Source organism: Triturus cristatus, chromosome 11, assembly GCF_964204655.1.
Source record: "Triturus cristatus chromosome 11, aTriCri1.1, whole genome shotgun sequence".
Lineage (NCBI taxonomy): Eukaryota > Metazoa > Chordata > Amphibia > Caudata > Salamandridae > Triturus > Triturus cristatus.
Window position 1 is genome coordinate 319,933,705 of NC_140594.1, and position 19,027 is coordinate 319,952,731.

General features: G+C 44.4%; 1 protein-coding gene across 2 annotated transcripts in view; it reads right to left on the reverse strand.

Moving 5' to 3' along the window:
- KSR2 (kinase suppressor of ras 2) overlaps positions 1-18,288 on the reverse strand; it is a 1,474,574-nt gene extending 1,456,286 nt beyond the window's left edge. For both annotated transcript variants that reach the window (XM_085636251.1, XM_085636250.1), the window contains exon 1: positions 16,722-18,288. In XM_085636251.1, the coding sequence (XP_085492377.1) occupies positions 16,722-16,904 (183 nt within the window). In that variant the 5' untranslated portion in view covers positions 16,905-18,288. The remainder of the gene's footprint in view (positions 1-16,721) is intronic.
- Positions 18,289-19,027: the final 739 nt, after the last annotated feature.

Sequence of the window (19,027 nt, forward strand, 5' to 3'; positions counted from 1 at the left end):
CAGATAGTATACCCATGGATTTATATAAATCCTGTCCTTTGTTGTGGGGACCCCTACTAACCATTGTTTTAAAGGCCTGTTGTACACAGGGCTTTACGTCAACCTGGACAGAGTCTATACTTGTTCCAATTTTTAAAAAGGGTGATCGTAATGATCCTGTCTGCTACAGACTCATCTCTCTCCTAGACTCCCTCGTGAAGGTGGCAGGGTGCATAATTTTAAACAGACTACAAAACTGGGTGGAGAATACAGGTGTACTCTCAGAATTACAGTACGGGTTTCGCCAGGGATTAGGCACCATAGAGCAGGGACTAAATCTAAGTCATTTATGTGGAAAATATATCCAGGGTAAACGGGGGAACCTTTTTATGTGCTTTGTAGATTTGAGTTCTGCTTTCGATTGCGTTGATCATCAGAAACTATGATATATCTTAGAAACTATGGGGGTGGAAATGCCACTGCTCAATTTCTTAAAACAATCATACCTGGATGTCCAGGCTTGTGTACGGTATGGGCTGGCTGGTGAACGCAGTCGTAATTTTCTAGTCGGAAAGGGGGTAAGGCAGGGCTGCGTTTTAGCTCGCCTCCTTTAGCCTTTACATAAATAACTTGGGTGTCACCCTCACGAGAGAATGTCAGGACTTTCCCAGCATTGGTGGACGGCCTATTGGAGCACTGCTATATGCCGACGATGCTGTTCTCTTGTCACGTACCCATTTAGGCTTACAAAAAATGGTCTTGAGTTTTGTAAATTTTAAGACAAGGTTAGATCTGAACATCAACATCGCAAAGGCCTTTGTCATGAAATGTAGCAAACCCAATGCCAAGTGTCGAGATATTTTCATAAATATTAACAAACTTGAATTTACTTTGAAAGGAGGGGGATCTTGGGTTAATACCAGAAAACTTCTGTTTGCAAAAGCCATTGGGGCCCTGACAAATTTCGCTAGGAAATTAGGTAAGCGCCCGAATAAAGACCTGCTGACGGTTTATAAAGCTAAATGCTTACCCGTAGCAATTTACGGCGCTGGCATCTGGGGACATACAAATGTTGAGTCTCTACAGCTAGTCGAGAACAGGTTTTTAAAATACCTCTTAGCCGCTCCAAATAGTACAGCTACTTACATTTGCCACTCTGAATTGGTACTACCCTATCTTTCGGACTTAATCAAAGTCCAGCCAATTCTACTATGGCATAAGGTTTGGACAAGTCAGGCGACTGGCCTTAATCGGGATTTGGTCAATAATTGCCTGAACCTGCAATGGGCAAATCACATCCCCTTGCTTAAATTTGTCAGGGACTTTGCAAATGACATAGGTTTCCCCGAGTATTTTATTAACCCCGACAGCCTGTCTTGCATCTCTAGGAAGGTACTAAAGTCAGTATGCCTAAACCACCATGAGACATTAAGATTGTCCATTAACATCATGAAACCATCTGTCAAGAGATAATCAGCTGCTTCAGACTCATTTGGGGGTACAACCTTATTTAACATCTACGCCAGGGAACTATGACAGGATGGTGCTGACCCGCTTACGCTTAGGTAATTTCAATAATATGGTTTCTTTCCCAAAGATGAATGATTGGTCACGCACCTTATGCCTTTGTCCTTGTGATGAAACATCTGTACAGTCCACCATTCATGTTACTTTTTTCTCTAAGTTTTATTCTTTACTCAGGAAAAGTTGGAGACTGCCTATTTTAAAATATCAGGGTCTGAGACAATGTCGACCTACTTTCATCAAACTGCAATTGCTAGATGAATCAATGTTTAATGATCATATAGCTAAATTTCTGAAGGGGGTGGTCCGTTTCAGGAAAACGATGCAAGGTAAAATGCCATTTCTTAAATTGTATATAATTCTAATGATAGAAATATATCTTTTATCTTATACTTATCGATGTTATTTTTAACCTGTAATATAACAGGTTTTTAATGATCGTTAAATTTACACATATGCTCTGAAACATTGTATACTTTTTTCTTATATTTTACAATGCTTTGTGCTTTTATGATTTAACCTTTTTAAATCAAATAAAGCGTTAATTGACTTGACTATGCCCCTCACCTCTCATCCTTTACACAATTCTTTCCTATAAAGCATGTCAGCATATGAATCAGACCCTTAGTATTCCCTTAAATTGTCATTTGTTATCATAAGTCTCATGTGCATCCTCCACTAGCCCCATCACTTCACTAAGCCTATAAGAGGAAAAATGCCTTGTATAGTCCACTCGTTGTTTTGTCTGTCCCATGGACAAATCTGTGTTCTCACCATTGACTAATGTTCTGACGTAATAGACTTGCCTGAGCTCAGCTACACCCAGATGTGCAGGATAGCAAAGATAAAAAGTGTAAATTCTGGTAAATCTGGAAAGGATGCAAAACCTTTGTTGTTGACTATAGTGCAGCCTGGGGTTTGAGGTGCAGTGCAGTTCTGTGGTACTATGAGTTTTTCTAGCTAGCTGGAAACAGGTAATCAGTTTTAAGTACGAGTCAGTGGAGTCAAGAAAGAATTGTCTTTCGTTGTTGCACATTGTTCATGTAGGACTGGAGAGGGGCAGAAAACAGATCAAACATTCCCCTTGCTTAATTGAATTACAAAGAGCAATATATGCAAGGGCTGCCTGTAGGGCCTCATTTCAGTTACCAAAGATGGGGTTGAAGATATATCAGGATAAAGATAGTTGAATCGACTTCCTCTAAATCGTTAGTGTAAGAGGAGAATTGGAAGGAAAGTAGTTTGATTCCAAAAATCATGGTATGTGACATGTTGACGCAAGCCAGGTAAAACCTGAAGTTCGCTTCAGTAGAGACCGATAAAACAGACAAGGAACACTTTAACCCCAAAGTGCGGCTCCTATTCTTTCAGATGCCTGGTTAGCACTCCACCCAGAAGCTGGTCATGAGAGCACCCAAGAAGTGTGAGATGATCATCTTGCCTACATTTATGACCAAAGATAACCTGTTAGGAAAGCACACTTATACCGGTCTGAGAAAATGCAGGGTAATAACATGCTGCTAAATCTGATGGGGAGAGCTTCGAAAGCAACCAAGTATATAATGCGGAGATATCCTTTTGATAAGAAGGTGGCTATATCTTGAAGATAACGTATTCCAGTTTGAATATATCCATCAATAAAATAGCCTTATATGGCATACATCTTCGAGGCCCTACTTAGAGACAATTTAATGTAGCGATTCAAGAGGTATCAACTGACGGAGGGGCAGAGATCCTTGAAGCAATAGGTGAAATGTATGTCAAATGTGGCATTTCACTCCATCAGGGTGGTGATGCTGATGAGAGGTGCAGGAGAGGCTGAATTCGGAGTCACTTGGGTTCCAGAATGGCATACAGAGTTCAGCTGAAAGAATATGTGCCTACACAAGTCAATCTCTAACCAGGCACCTTCTGGATGCATAGTGAATGCATCAGTAAAGAAGGCACTTTAAGATTATAAATAAGCTAAGGGGGAATTCTGAGTTAGATGGCCAAAGGTTCTCAACAAAGCTGCAATCATACAAGTGATCTGGAATATCTTCAAATACAATGGGGAGCATGTTAATGTCAGATGTCTGGGTAAGAAGACTATCTCAGAAATACAGCAGATTGATTTTTTTGTGTCACCATGGGAAATATGGTCAATCAAGACAGATCAGTGTGCTACTTTAGCAATATATATACACATGAGACATGTTGAACAGGTAGTTATGTTGGTAGCAGAAGCATAAAAGCGTTTTGGGTGTTATTCTTTAGTTTTTCTGGTGGAGAACACATCTAGGGGCTTCCACATTGCTGTGGCTTTGAAAAGAGTTAATTCCATTTTTTAAGTTTCACTTCAAACTGGAAACGTTATAGATAATTATTTTAGTGCAATTTGAAGAAAATCTGCAGTATGCATATGGCCTATCCTGATTCAAACAGTTGTACTCCTGTAAGTTTAGCTTGTAGGTTGTCCCAAGTGTTTTCCAACTGCTTGAGCTTATCTCAAGGATTGGTTGATTCACTTCACCTTGTGCAGCCAGTCATTTGAGTATATACAGAGTTTGTGAACCTCACAAAGTTTTGATTTTCATTGAGCCTAGAAATTATGGAAGATTCCTTTGACATGGGTGATGAGTTGGTATACCCATCTATGAAGAGAAAAAAGAACGTGTAAATGGACTTTCTTACAGTAACAGTGAGTGTCTGGTAGCACCTGGCTTACCTGGCAGGGGTATTTGGTAGCTGTGAAGCCCTGGTTTCAAGGTCACCAGTCATTCACATTATGACTCAGAACAACCAATCAGAAGGAACTACAGACTTAATAGTTGTGTGGTTATACATCAAATTCCTTACTGACATACTCCTGAGTTAAAGGTAATGACGCATCATCAATCGCGTTCCTCATCTCATGAAAATTGATTTTTGTTAAGTTCGGTTAAACTTACTGGTGAGCTTTTAAAGGGGATTATGAGTGTTCTTTCAGAGCTCAACCCTCTATGAGCTGTTTTTTTTAATTTGCAGTACAGTATCTCATTGCTTCTTACATATATATGTCAGGTGGGACCTTATCAATTATAATTGCATTGAGGTAGACTAATACCTTTCTTTTATTGGGGAAACATCCTTTACCACGCAACCATTACAACACGGTATGGTTACATCGTGGTTTTCACAACGCAAGTCGTTACATCGACTTGCACAGGAGGGCGCTCTAGACTAAGGAATAGTGTGAATTACTATTCCAACACCTTCCCTACTGTCCGCACAGACTGGAGTTGGAATAGTAATTCACACTATTCCTAAATCCAGCGCCCTCCAACGCAAGTCGATGTAACAACTTGCGTTGTCAAGACCACAATGTAACATACCGCGTTGTGATGGTATGCGTTGTATCATCATACATCCCTTTTATTGGTGTCTCTAAGAGGCAAACTTAAAAACAAATAATTTTTGCTCACAAAGTTAGAAGACTGGGTCTTAGAATAAAAACTCCCACCTTTAGAACAAGGTGGTTTTCGTTCAGGGCTTTGCATTATGGGCTTTAATGTAACCTTTGACACAGTGGACAGGGGAAAAGTGTCAGTTAAATTCTGCCGTTGGAAGGCCGGGGGACCTGGTTCACGGATTCAGGCATTGCATATCACAAATTGGACACAGGTGGAGATGGATGAGTCGGGTAGATTAACTAAAAAATAAAAACCAACAATGGCATTCGGCGAGGCTGTGTGTTAGCCCAGATCCTTTTCAGGCTTTATGCAGCTGATCTCCCCATATGTCTGAGTAAAACAAACTCTTTTTTTCCCCAAAAATGGGAGCAATTCACATTTCCTGCTTGATGTATGTTGATGACCTCGATATTCTAGATTATATTGCGAGATGTCTCCCGAAAAAAGCTGGACGCAGTGACAGAATCTTGTGCAATAAACCACCTGAGAATTAATTTGGGTCTTAATTTTTTTTTTAAGACACCCAATTTTATTTGGAATATTAACAACATGGAAATAGAAGAAGTCGCATCATATAAATATCTGGGGTTGTCCTTTAATGATCACCTGAATTGGAACCGTAATTTGCAGGATATAAATTCAAGAGCATTTTACAGGCGGGCTTTCTAGTGAGGTTTAATAACATGTATGGGAGTCCATCATTTTCACCACTTTTAAATACATTTTGCACAAGATCTCTCCCTTAGCTTTGTACTGGTCTGAGCAAATATGTACAGATAAGGGGAATATTTGAGATCCTTTGGAAACGGTTTGTATAAAATGCGTTTAAATCTCCCAAAGGGGTCTGAAATTAAGTGGACCTCTTAGGCATATATGACAAAAATATGTTTTTTTAATTTTTAAATAACCTCACTCAGCCGGATTGTCCAGAAAGAATAGCCTAGGTGTGCTGGATTGAAACCCAGCAGTTTTTTGGGGGGACAGTTTTATATAGAGCGAACTAGACCCGAAGCTTTTTGAGTGCTTTACATGAGAACCAGTTGCATTAAAGATGGACACATTCAATTTTAGGCACGGGGAGATTAAGTAATTATTCCAAGAATCATAGGATGTTTGAGCCTCCCGCCAGCCTCAAGGTCGGCCGCTCGAGCAAAAATGGGCCGGAGCTCTCAAGAAGAAAGTACAAAAACTCAAAGATCATATCTTACCTGCAGAGGTTTTTGCCATTTGGGAGCCCTTTCCACACAATATGTTATTTCAGGAAGCTGCTTGGATTCTGTCCCGTCAGAAAGATAAGGAGTATCTATCTCAGAAATCCTCAATCCAAATACCAGCGTCTTCCCTGGGTAACCTAGATACATGCCCATATCTCTATCACTAGCTGGATCAATTACTTCATATGGTAATATGAAAAATTACATCAGGCCTTAATCCTCTCATAACTATTCCCTTTCTGGCTGAAAAAAGAAGGGGAAATAAGGGATACTGTTTAGGCACTTTATAAAGGAAACTTAATATTCTTCATGTATTGGTTGTCCTTTTCTTTTATTTAAGAAACAGAAAGATTTAAGACCTTTATTTTTTTTAAATATTGTGCATTGTTTTGTCCTCTTGCAATTGATGTTATGATGAGTATCCATTGTCTTGATATGACTGTGGGCGTGGAGCATGTTTTATGATATTTGAGAAATTATGGCAGTCATGAATTAAGATTCTTATATAACGTGAATGGCATTTACCATCTCCAGCCTAAACGAGCTTTCTCTTTAGAAGGTAGCGAGGATGAATTTTCCATTGCCCTGTAATTGCCAGAAGCATTGGCTTACAACAATGACTATCTAAATTCACGACATCTTGGATACCAAGCTATTTGAGTTTGTGTTCCTTACTACTGGAGCTTTATAAAGTTTCAATTGGTGCCATCATACAGTCTCGGCATTATTGAAGATTCGCTCCATATGAGTTTTGGGATACTGGAGTACAGAATTTCAGGACAACGAAATGGCAGTCTCTGTGACATCCTTGATGCATGAAGCATTCCAATGTTGGTGTCAGTCAATACATCTTGATAAAGGAGAATGTTTCAGTGCTGAAGGTAACGATTACAGATGGTATGATTCTTAGATAGAGAGCAACTTTTGAGTTTTTTGCCAGCCTAGTTGGAGTGTTTGATCAGACAGGGCAAAATCATCTACATGGAAGGGGCTGGGGCTGATGGGCCAGGCAGTATTAAATCTACAGACAAGCTTGGTGGTGGAATTACTGAATTTCATGAACACCATGAGAAAGTTATGCCAACAATGAGGTCTGAGGCCACCCATTCCCAGTGGACCGGTCAGTTCATACTTTAAAATGGGTTGCTGTTAGGTTGTTGTCTCTCACAAGAGCCTCCATTTGAAGGGTGAATAATCGGGTGATGGACCATGTCAGTCATATTTCCCAATTCCTGCAGGATTTATTTTTCTGAAAGCAAGTGTTGCTTGAAACTTGTGTTTCAGGGGATATGCTGGATATTTGGGTCCCCACGATGGATCACTTTGCCGACAGAATTGTTCTCTTTGTTTTGCTTTTGGATCCTGAATCTCATGCTTAGTGGTGGAGGCTAGGAACCGGTCGGTCCTCTGTTCCGCCTACTACTATTTAAGCTATTTCAACTCTGCTCTCGGGTTAATATTTCTGAGATTTAAATTTACTGACAAGGTTGCTGTGCGATAAAGGAATCCATGGGGTCTAGTACAAATTGATTTTGCATGCATTTTTATATATATATTTAGACTTCATGTTCAGAAATGGGCATACAATATTTATGCTGGGCTTGAACTGGAATCCTGTATTTTTTGCTCATTTGGATTCACAAATGTTTTGCATTAATCCGAAGGTGTAACGGTAGCAACGTGAGCATTTCATAGTACTGGGTAAGGTGTAGATAATGATGTCAGAACCTCTACTGGAGACAATGTGAATAGGTTTTGCTTTAAATTCCATTTTGTATATTTGTATAATATAATTTTAGTGAAGTTTTACAATTTATTTAACATACCATACAATCCCATTGACTGATGCCATGTCTTCACCATACACATATAAAATACACTTTTGCACTTATCTAGAGTTTTAAACACATCCCAGCAAGTTAAAGATTGCATATAGCATAGAATCAGCTCAGCCAACAAGGATATCCAACGTACTCATATTTCTGAGAACCCCTCCACCCCCACAAGAATCCCTCTGTATGTCTGCCAATTAGTCCAGATCTTGGTGTTTGTTAGGCTGCCTCCAGGCTCATACATCGGTCGTTCAAAAGCCATGCAATGGTCCAACCCTTCAACCCACATCCCAGGACAAAACATGTTACCCTAGTCCCTAGCAATATCTTTCTCTGCCACCATTAGTCCTGGATGGAGGGGAGCCGCCTTGTATCTATCAAGAGTCAAAAATGTTGTTAGTTATATGGAGCAAAGTAAGCATGGGTTCCAGGCTCAGTGGCCAACCCACAACTCGTTCAGTATTGATAACACTCCATGCCACAAGAGCTTTAGTGCAGGACTGCAGCAAATGGGGTGTAGGAAATCACCCTCCTACCACCCATGGCTAAGGCAGTCAAGGGAAGGGACTCTCCCAAAGCACAACATCTTAAGGGGAGTGATATTAACCATGTTTAGTAACCTCAACTGTATAAATCTAAATTGCATGGCACTGACTGACACCCTGGAGGCCATCCTCGCATCTCTCCTGTCATCATCCTAAAGGGGTCTGTGATCTCTCTCACATGCTACTCTGATCAGGTGTATCAGGTAAGTTATTAATTATGGTATGATAAATTGAATAGATCTGTTTGTGCTCAATCTTGCCTGTGACCAGTTGAGCCTCCAAGGGGTTGGACTCAGGGATACCCTTCCTTCTAGTTCCTGATATGTGGATCTAGGGCATATAGCGGTAGTATTGCTGATTATGTAAATGAAAGGAGACCTGCAACTGTTCAAAAGAGGCCATATGGGTTCTCTGCATTTCATGCTCCAACGTGAAGGCACCTGCCAAACCACAACCCCGAAAGCCTTAAGGGTTGCAGAGTCCCCCAAAGCAGCACCCAGCCCACAGCGGAGTACCTGGTAAGTCTCTTGTCTCACGTCAGGTCCCCGGGTTCCAGATCCTGTTGTGTCACCAGAGAAATCAACAGCGGGATACGCCCACTGTATAGATAATGAAGGAGGTGAGCATCACCCATAGTCCACCTCTCAGTGGCAAAGGCAGGGTCTGATGGCAGGGGACATAACCAATAATCTATCACTGAGGGATGATATGCCACTCTATAAAAGGATTGAATTCCTGCTGCACCGAAGCCACCATCAAACAGTGACTTATCACACTTACTCATCACAGTCCCAGGTTACCAGACCACGGGAAGCTCCAGATCAATAACATTATACGTTTGAAGGAGGGGGAGGGATTTTGAATGGATAATGTTGCAATTGCTCAAAAAGTCATGGGAGTGACACTATTTTAAAAATGGCTGCTCTTCCCATGAGAGAGAGAGGAAGGGGAGACCAAAATGAGAGGTCAGCCTGTATCCCAGAGACCTCATTCAGTATGTTATGTTCCAAGTTTCTACGACCATCAACAGTTATGTAAGACACAAGATATTTAAAACTATCAGCTGACATTAATAAAGTCACATATGTTGCCATCGTCATTGGTCTCACCTCTTGGCCTACAACTTTCAAATATCACCAGCATGGGACCATGGTACCTCTAAATGGCAGGCTCTCAAGCCTACTGACGAACAGGATCCGATTCTCCTCTATCCCTCCGCTATCCTTCTCAATCCAAATAACTGACTAACATACCCACCACTCAAAATACTTTCATATTTCACTGTACTGATTCACCACTAATCCTTCATGGGTTCCGGAGTTGTTTGCTACTCGACGAAAAAGGGCTACAACAACTCATCAGGGGTAGCAAGCGCTATGTAAATGCAATGACAGTACAATACAATTCAAATAGTTTTGAGCACCGTCAATGATAAAGCTACCAGGATACTTTAGTCAAGATTACTATTCTCAGCACCTTGAGAAAGAGAGGCTGAGGGTGGTGCTTCATAAGGAAGCGTCTCAAAGCATCAGAGTTCCTCATGTTTGTGTTACACTAATCGGCATGATCCCTCTGGGCATCTTCACAATGTAAGCAACAACAGAAGTTACAAATTACATCATACATACTTTGCCCCAGGCCCACACCAGGGGACACACCTCAGTTCCGTACAGCCTCCTATTCGGTACTTAGGGGCTTAGTGAATGGTAAGGAGTGGAACTTGCAAAACGTTAGCAGGGCCCTGTCTACACTGTGTTCTTGCGCTGCCTGCATGACCCTTGGGACCCACGGTAGTAAGGGCAGTTCCAAAGGAACAATATTGCAAGTCAGCACCTGCTACCCGACTACCCCTAACTGACATCAACGCTTGTGCAAAGTTTTAAAACAGGAAATCAGTAGCAGACTTCAAAGAGAAGTTAATGACAACTAGGGGAAAAGAGAATGTGCATCCTGGGAAGGAAGTGACCACGAAAACGCAGTAATGAACACAACCGCAAACAGACCACAAAACAAACTGCCTCTAATATATGTAATACGTGTTGATTTGTGTCTTAGGCACTCCCCAGCCACGTTCAATTCTGCTCCGAAATGCTTATTTGCTATTTCCACCGATCACACTAAAAATGTAATTCTGTAATGCACCCCCGACCCCTTTTCTGTCTTGTTTTCCATACAATGGCTTACAAATCAACGCTGGCGAAGAACCTCGTGGTCTCACGCTGCCAACCCCAGGCTCCTGCGCATCTCGTGGAAATGTAAACGCCTCTGCCAGCTTCCCCACGTCAGTGACGCGATGGGGGCGGTGCTCCGGACTCGGAGCGGGAGCACCTTGCAACCACCTGCAGAATGCGTAGCCACACTCCAGCTGCTTCCCTTCTCAGAGCCAGGCCACACGGCTGCATATACACAGACCCGCGACCAGGCGGGAGCAGAAAGGCACCGCAGGCAATGAGACACTGAAAGCCAAGCACAGAGGAGAGGGGACAGGGAAGGCGAAAATGACCGCAAGACTTAGGTGTGGGGAAATGACATCATGCACGGGGGACTGACGAATCATCACTAGTTTGGCGGTATAGCCATACTACAAGAGGCAAGGGAGACTGGTATGGTGCCACGCCGTTGATTATAGGAAAGTCACAACGGATGCGGGGCACTGGCTTTATTATCACTAGTGTGAGGTACTGTAAAAATCAGCACGAGAAGGGGAACTGGGAAGTACCATGCATTTATTACTGAGAAAATTACCACAGGAAAGAGGGGTACTCACAAGTACAAAGGGCGTGGAGGTATGGGAAAAAGGGTAACAGGCGCATGCGGAGAACTGAATTATCATTACTATGTGGTAGCATTTACACAGCACTTCATACCCCCATTTAGGGCTCTGAAGCGCATTTTCGGATGGGCAGCAGGTTTGGCGGAGGAGTGCTTGGTTGGGACATTTATTGTTTATTGAGAGAGGTATTCTTTTCTCGTCTTGGGGCGCAAACCTAGCAGTGTGATGGAGGAGGTGTGACAGACAGCTGCACAAATTGCATTGTAGTTAGATCTAAGGCATATAGGCAACTAGAACGCAGCACCAGCCTATCCTTAGGGGCAGCGGGGCGCTGTGCACGTTTACACCAAAATAAGGGGGTCATTAAAGAAGGCCCCACAATCCATATGCCAAAATGCACACAGTAGAGATATTTTCAAATAAGTAAAATGGTGTCAAATGGTGCAAGGAAGGGGGTTGATGACATGAACAGGAGCCACACACCTTGTTTAAAGGCAGAGACACCGCCTACTGCTGTACAGCTAAACCCCACGCATGGGAAAAGAAGTGAAGTCCAAGCAACATTGGTATCCTTAGCAGAAAATACACAGTCTTTAAAAGGCACAAATTCCACCTAATCCTGCTAGACCGAAAGAAGACAACATTTTGAGACGCACTTTGTGGTCAAGCCCCTCTTACACTTCTGAACGCTCTTACAGGTGGGCATGTCCAAGGTGGGTAATGACTCACAGCCTAATCAGACTAGCAACCTATACATGCAAAGGTGCGAGACAAAGTGCTTGGAAAGCTGCTGCCCTGGCTGCGCAAAAGCGAAACAGTATGTCCCATGTTACCTTTCTGTCCCCACACCTTCATGCACTTCCAATACCTTTCTCAGATCCCAGAGACTCTTGCTCATTCTATTGATTATAAGGAGGAATCCTGCTGTATGTGGTATCTGGTCCTACTTGCAGTGTCTCCCCAAGAGTTTTTGCATTCTGTTGCTGAACCTGTTTTTGTTGGGTGTAGGACTCTGTGCACTTTTTCCCTGCTAACCAGTGGTAACGTGCTTGTGCTCTTTTCCTAAATATATTCAAATTGGCATCTTCCTGATTGGTACATTTCATTTACTTTTAAGTCCTTACCTAGGGCCTTTAAATTAAATACTACAAGTGTGCCTATAGCACACATTGCGACACCCACTAAAATATCATTTTAAAACAAGTCTCAGGCATGCCACTGCAGCGTGTAGTGCAGTTTTAATTTGCCATTTTGACCTGGCAAAATACACCTTTTGCCAGGCCTAATCTATCTTTTTAATACTTATAAGTAGCCCTAAAGGCTCATAGGGCATGGTGCATTGTATTTAACCCATTGCGTTCTGCGCACATTCCCCCGCTGTGCGTGCGAATTAATAAGTGAGCGGGTTTTGGACGGCCCCTGGTCGTCCTCCGCACATGCCCACCGTGACGCCAGACGGCCGGGGGCCGTCCGCAGCACGCAAGGGGTTAAAAAGTAGGACATGTGTACTTTAGGAGTTTTTCACTACCAGAATATGAACAACTAAAGTCGAATCCACTCTGTGAATACTAGGTCAACGTATTACATTTAATAAATGATAACTTTAGAGTGGGAGCAGGTAGAAATATACTATTTACACTCAAATTAATTGTAATTGTAAATCCTCTTTACCAGTGAAGTCAGATTTTAAGTCACAATTATGAAAATGCCACTTTTAAAAAGTTAGCATTTTCTTGACCTAACCATTTGTGCCTACTAGCAGTGTCCTGGACTAGGAATGGCTCTGCTGTTGTGGTTTGTGTATTCTTTCCAGACAGTGACAGAAAGTGGGATTCGGTGTGGACAGGATGAGTGCGAAGAGTCGCACGCAGCTCCACTTGCACTTCAAAAGACTCTGCTTCACAAACGCACAAAGTAATTTGATGCTGGCCTGCCCTGTCTTTTCTTACTCCAGACCTCTTGGAGCTTTGACAGGGGAGGGGAAGAACGTTTCAGAACCAGATGTGGGGGTAGTATAGGGAATTCCCCCTCTTCAGAGGTTGGCAGCAGGTATAAATATTGGACCTCCAAAGCCACTCATCATAACACTCTCGGACCTGTGGACATTACGGAAGGACTGTCCTGCTACCAGATGAGTGTCCTGTTGCTACCAGAGAACTACCCTGCTGCTTGAGGGTTGCCTTGCTCACTGAGAAGCAAGACTAGACTTGTCCCCTTCATCCCAGACTAACCTTAGGGACTCCAAGGGTCAGTTGGCTGACCTCCTGTCTGAGCTACAGGCTCCAGAGGACTCCCTGCAACTGCCCAGTTGACCTGCTGCACTGAACTTGCCACTGGACCTGCCTGAGCCCTTCAAGGCCTCTACTGGAGTGAGTTCCCTATCCCCAAGAGGTGCCTCCTCAAGCCCTGGACCCTTGGCTGGCATCAATTGAGCTCCTCCTAAAAAGAAATGCGAAATCCTGATGTTTTGGTGCTTCATGTCTGCGACTGGGCCAATTTCCATAAGACTCTGCTACCCGTGACAACCACCAACGAGAAGATCTAGTGAATCTGCATCTTCGAGTTATAGTGCCCGCCAGCAACGTCAATCAGCGAGAGATCCGCACCTCAAGCTCCAGCAATGACAGCCCAGGGTGACTGCCAACTTGAAGCTCCAGCAATGACCATCTGCGATGCCTGATCAGTTCTTCGCACTACAGCAATGATAGACAGTGCCACCCGGTTTGCTCTTTATGCAACAGCAATAACCATCCATCGCTCCACCACGAACGGAACACTTCGCGCCAGACTTTGAGAAGATAACTTTTTCGGCGGATCTAACTGGTCCCATTATCCAACACACACTTCATCACAGTCAGCATGAATTTGAGACTTTCCCCGGTCTAGCACAATAAGATGTTTTGTGCTTTTAGGCAATATATCTACTTAAGAGTTTGAAATTGCATAGCTCCAGTTCTACTAATTGGATTTTTATCATTCTGCTATCATTTTATTTATTAAAATGTACTCAATTTTACTAAATTGGGTTGGGATTTTTCTTGTGTTGGGTTTCCGCTTTATTACTGTTTGTGTGCTGCATAAATACTTTACACTTCGCCTCTAAGTTAAGCCTGATGGCTTTGTGCCACTCTACCAGAGGGTTAAGCACAGGTTAATTTAGTTACTTTTGTGGTTTACCCTGAAAAGGATTGTGGTTGTTGTTTGTGTGACGTTTCCATCCCCCTCAATCAAAAACCCAATTTCCTACCCTATTCGTCTAGAATTTCCTCCCAGACAACTTCCACTTTTATTATCAATAGTGAATCACATTTCAGGGTATAAAAAAGACAATGTGGTGAAGGGATTTTACCCTGCTTCCATTGCCTAGAGTAGGAGAGCTGCATGGCACAGGGAAAATTAACACAGCTGAATGAGTAGCTAGTAGCTAGAAAGTACCCTAGTGTTGGGTACAGGCAAGTAGGTACTGGGAAAAATGCCACTGTAGTAGGGACTTGGAAAATGACCACTTGAAGGGGATACATGGAAATTTACCACTGATTAGCTGAGTAAGATAATAAATAACAGGCAAGGAATACAGATAAAATTATCATTCGCCTGGGTTGTTGGGATGATTTTAGAGAGGGTGTAGGGTACCTTGAAAATTTGCCAAAGACAGTGCTAACCCTGTAAAAGAAAATAACGGCAAAGAAGGAATGGCAAAATAAAACACATCACACAAGTAAAATGTAACAAAAAAATGCCCCATAATCAAAAGGAAAAAGATAAAAAGTAATCATGCAATAAAAAAGTCGGGAATAGAAAAAATAGTTTAATAGAAAAAATAGTTGACGAATATGTCCTGCAAAGCAGGAAAGGTTGATGCATGTGGCTCAAGACATGGGACACATGGTATAAATGAGTAAAACAAAGAAGTGATAAGTAGAGTGCTTGGTGTAATATCAACCAGGGATAATTACTGGACAGCATTCCAGTCTATCATTTTTTGTACACAATTGCACCTTAAAAAGGAGCCAGTCATATACAAATCAGCCATGGCTCCTTTACAATAGAAACAGCCGAGCCCAAACTGCCAGGCCAGGTATCCTCCGAACGGGAACACACTCAAACTCATGATACATATGCTGCAAGACAGTGGTTGCAGGAAAAATGTTATACGTAGAGAAGTGCTGTCAAAATGTGTGCTGCTTATGTAAGAACGGAACCAAGAGTAAAGGAAACGGATGCCAAGTGCAAAGAATAAACTTTGCGCAGGGAGTGCAAGGATCTAAGCTGCAAATACGGGAACCAGTAAAAATGCCCTTCAGCTGCACCCTACAGACGGGCGCTGTGCGTAGGGTAAGCAGCTCTAAAGAAAGAGAAATCAATCACACTCAACTATAGGTCCCAGAGTGCAGAAAGGGTGAGCAAGACTCCCCGTGTAAAATAAAGGCATTATGAAAATTCAGATATCCCAATTCTCAGTAATAACAATAATATAATCACAAATCTTAAGGACACTTTATCAAGTGAAGCATCTCATGCCACTGGTAATGGGGATAGCCGCCTCCTTACACACTGACGTCTCTTTTGACCTAGACACCCACTGTGCTGCATGTGGCTGCCGCCAGCACTTGCCCAGCACCCCAAGCGCACATGTTCATGGCTTTGGAAGGTGGAGTAGGGTGGCCAAGCCTTGGCGGGGCTTGTGCTCAGCACCCCATGTAACCTCTCCTCCTAGTTTTGTCTTTCATGGCCCCTTTGCTTTATACTGAACAATGCCTTCGAATGAAATGACGGATGCCCATGCATCCTGATACTTGAAATGTGAAGAGTGGGTTTAAAGGGGATGTTTTAAAAGAAACTTAGTGCACATCAACATCAACTTTCCATCTATTCCGGCGACGAACTTCATAATACCATTTACTTTTCCGACAGCGCACCACTGATTTGTATCTCGGTATTCAAATGACAGGTCATTTGTATGCGACCCATTGCATTGCTACTCATGTCGACCGCAGTATGATGAAAAGCTGAGTTAGTTCTGCAAGTTTTAGAACTTGTATCCTCCAAAGTGCACCCTAATCTTTGCAGCAGGTGATCAACCCACCAAGTTATCCCGCCAGCTCCGGGGCAAACGGTTTGCAAGTAAGTCCAACACAGCGCCACGAATACATGCTATAAACAGCCTAGGTGTCGTTTGTGCCTGTGAAATAGAGGCAGTGTGTGCAGAAGGCAGCCCCAGGCAGTGCCACGTGTACATGTAATATGGGTTTAATGTGTGATGAGGGTAGCCGCATGTCGCCCCGTGAACACCTGTATAGCGGTTTGATGCCCTGTGTGCACATAAACCAGTGCAGCGCTGCCGGTACTTATGACACACAGGCGCTGTGTCTGCAGTGGGCACCTCCATGAAGCGCCAAGAGTACTTAGGCGCGCTGACCTACCTCTAAGGTGCGGATCTCCTTCTGGGTCAGGTCGTTGGAAGTGGCACACTTGGTCCGCAGCCCCTCCAGGTTTGAGATGCTGATGTCGATCATGTTCTGCACAAGCTCGCACTGCTGCAGGGCTTTCTGCAAACTCAGGGGCTGAGGCAGCTCCTCACTTCGAGGCAGGTTTTCGTCGTCCATGGCTGGGCCCGCGCCGTCCTCGGCCACCCAAGTGTCCGCGCCGTACTCACCCACCGGCCCGCACGGATCTCGCCCACCCAGGGGGCCTATAAATACAGTGAACGCCAGATATGCTCCTAGCGGCCCTTAGACAAGCGCCATATAACAGGCCTCAGTCCGAGCAATACAAAACCGCAGTCATAAAAGGGGGGATGTTGAGGAAGCGCAAGTATTCTGTGCCTTCCCTTCCCCAGTCGATGACACCCCCCTCTCCCGAGGTGATGTGAATTCCAGTTAATGATATGCCCCTTTTCAGGTGATACCCGCTTCGCTAACTACTGATGATGAAGCTCCTCCCCTTTAAGTGATGGTGTTTCAATCTTGCAGGTAATGCTGCCCTCCCCTTTCCAGGTGATGCTACCCCTAACAGAAGATACCGATTCACTTAGAGATTCTGCCCCCTCGGGTGACGCTGTGCTTCTCTGACAACGCAAGCTCACCTTCCCTGAGACCCTGTGTAAAACCAGACCCCGCCCCCGATTGACGCAGCGCCCAACAGGTGATGCTCGCCTTTACTCTGTACCCCTTCCTCCCGGGAAGCGCTAGGACCCCAGAGCAGTCTGTTGCTACGATGATGTCGCCCCCTCGGTAACCGTGCCCACCTCGTGTTACGGCGCCCCCTTAAAATAATGCTGCCTCTCAGCGGCCCAGGTGATGCCCCTTCTCTTTCACGTGATATTACCCTATGTGGCCACAAGTGACACCCACCTACCTCCGGATGATGCCCTTCTATGCCCAAGAGTGTTACTGCACCCCTTTCAACAGATTCTGCTCTTTTATACCCCAGGAGATGTTAAGCCAGGACAGAATATGTAATGTTGAGCTCTTGTGAGAAGATGCTACTCTGTGTGCCCCAAGTGATCTGCCCACTCTATGTACCTGGTGATACTGTGTTCCGTCCAGGTGCTGTCCGCCCCCTGTGACGATGCCCACACTCAGTGCCCCAGGCGGTGTTGCCCTACCACCCCTGTGCCCTAGGCAATACCCTCCCTCCCAGGTGATGCCGAGTCGACCAGCGACACAACTGCCCCTTGTTCCAAGTGATGCTGCCCTCCTCAATTGTATTTTCCAGCCCTCCAGGTGAAACTGCCGCCACCTTTCTAGCCCCAGGTGATGCTGTGCTCCCTCTCCGGTGGTGCCCGGCCCCCTCCTCCCTTCGAAGACGCAGGTGGCGCTGCCGGTGCTGATGCTGCGGGTTGCTCGCTCGCCCCTCTATTATTCCCGTGCCCGCTGCTCCGAGGGCTCTTAAGCGCCCGGTCTGCCGGTCCCAGAGCTCCGTCCTGCGTCCCTCATCGCGCCGCCGCCGCCCGTCGGCCGTCCCCGGCTGCCGCATCCCTCCCCGCAGCCTCTCTCCTCCTCACCGACATCTTGCCTGTCAATCAGGGCGCGCGCGCCCGGCTGAAATAGAGAGAGCGGCACGAGCCTAGCCTTTCAGTACGGGATCGCGCGCCAGGTTAAAGCGCGCGCCGCACAGGGCAGTTAATGCTCAATAGGAGGAGTGGGCCGGTAGGGACGGGGGTGGGAACAACGTGCGGAGGGGTTCGAATAGGCTGCGCGCGCCCGAACAATTCACTACTGCTCCTAGGCGCAGAGCTGAGAGATGCGGGGGGATCTCGCGAGAGCGGAGGCTCCAGTAGAAATAAAGGCAGGTGATGCGCACACAGCAGGTGTAATGCTTGTGCCTCGGCAGGGCAAGGAGACCCTTCCCTGCTCACTATTCCCTTTATCACGAACGAGTCCAGTGAAGTCATGTACGTTGAACTGTAATTTGCGAGCAGTTGAGCTCTCAAGTGAATGTTATTTGTACGGACAGTGGGTAACGATTTCTACTGCACTGTATTGAGTATTAGAGGGGAAAATAATAGTAAGAATGTATGACAAATAGGGCTTCTGTGAGACATCCGGAGCACTGTACTGAAAACGCATATTCTTTGTGTAAATATAGCCTATACTTAGAAAAAAGTGCTAGTGAAGACGCAATTTTTATAGTAAAGCTATATGGCTGTTGGTACTAAAACGAGGGAGCTTCGCCATCAAATGGCAAGGAGCATTGCACTGTAAATCATACAAATGCAGTGCCTCAT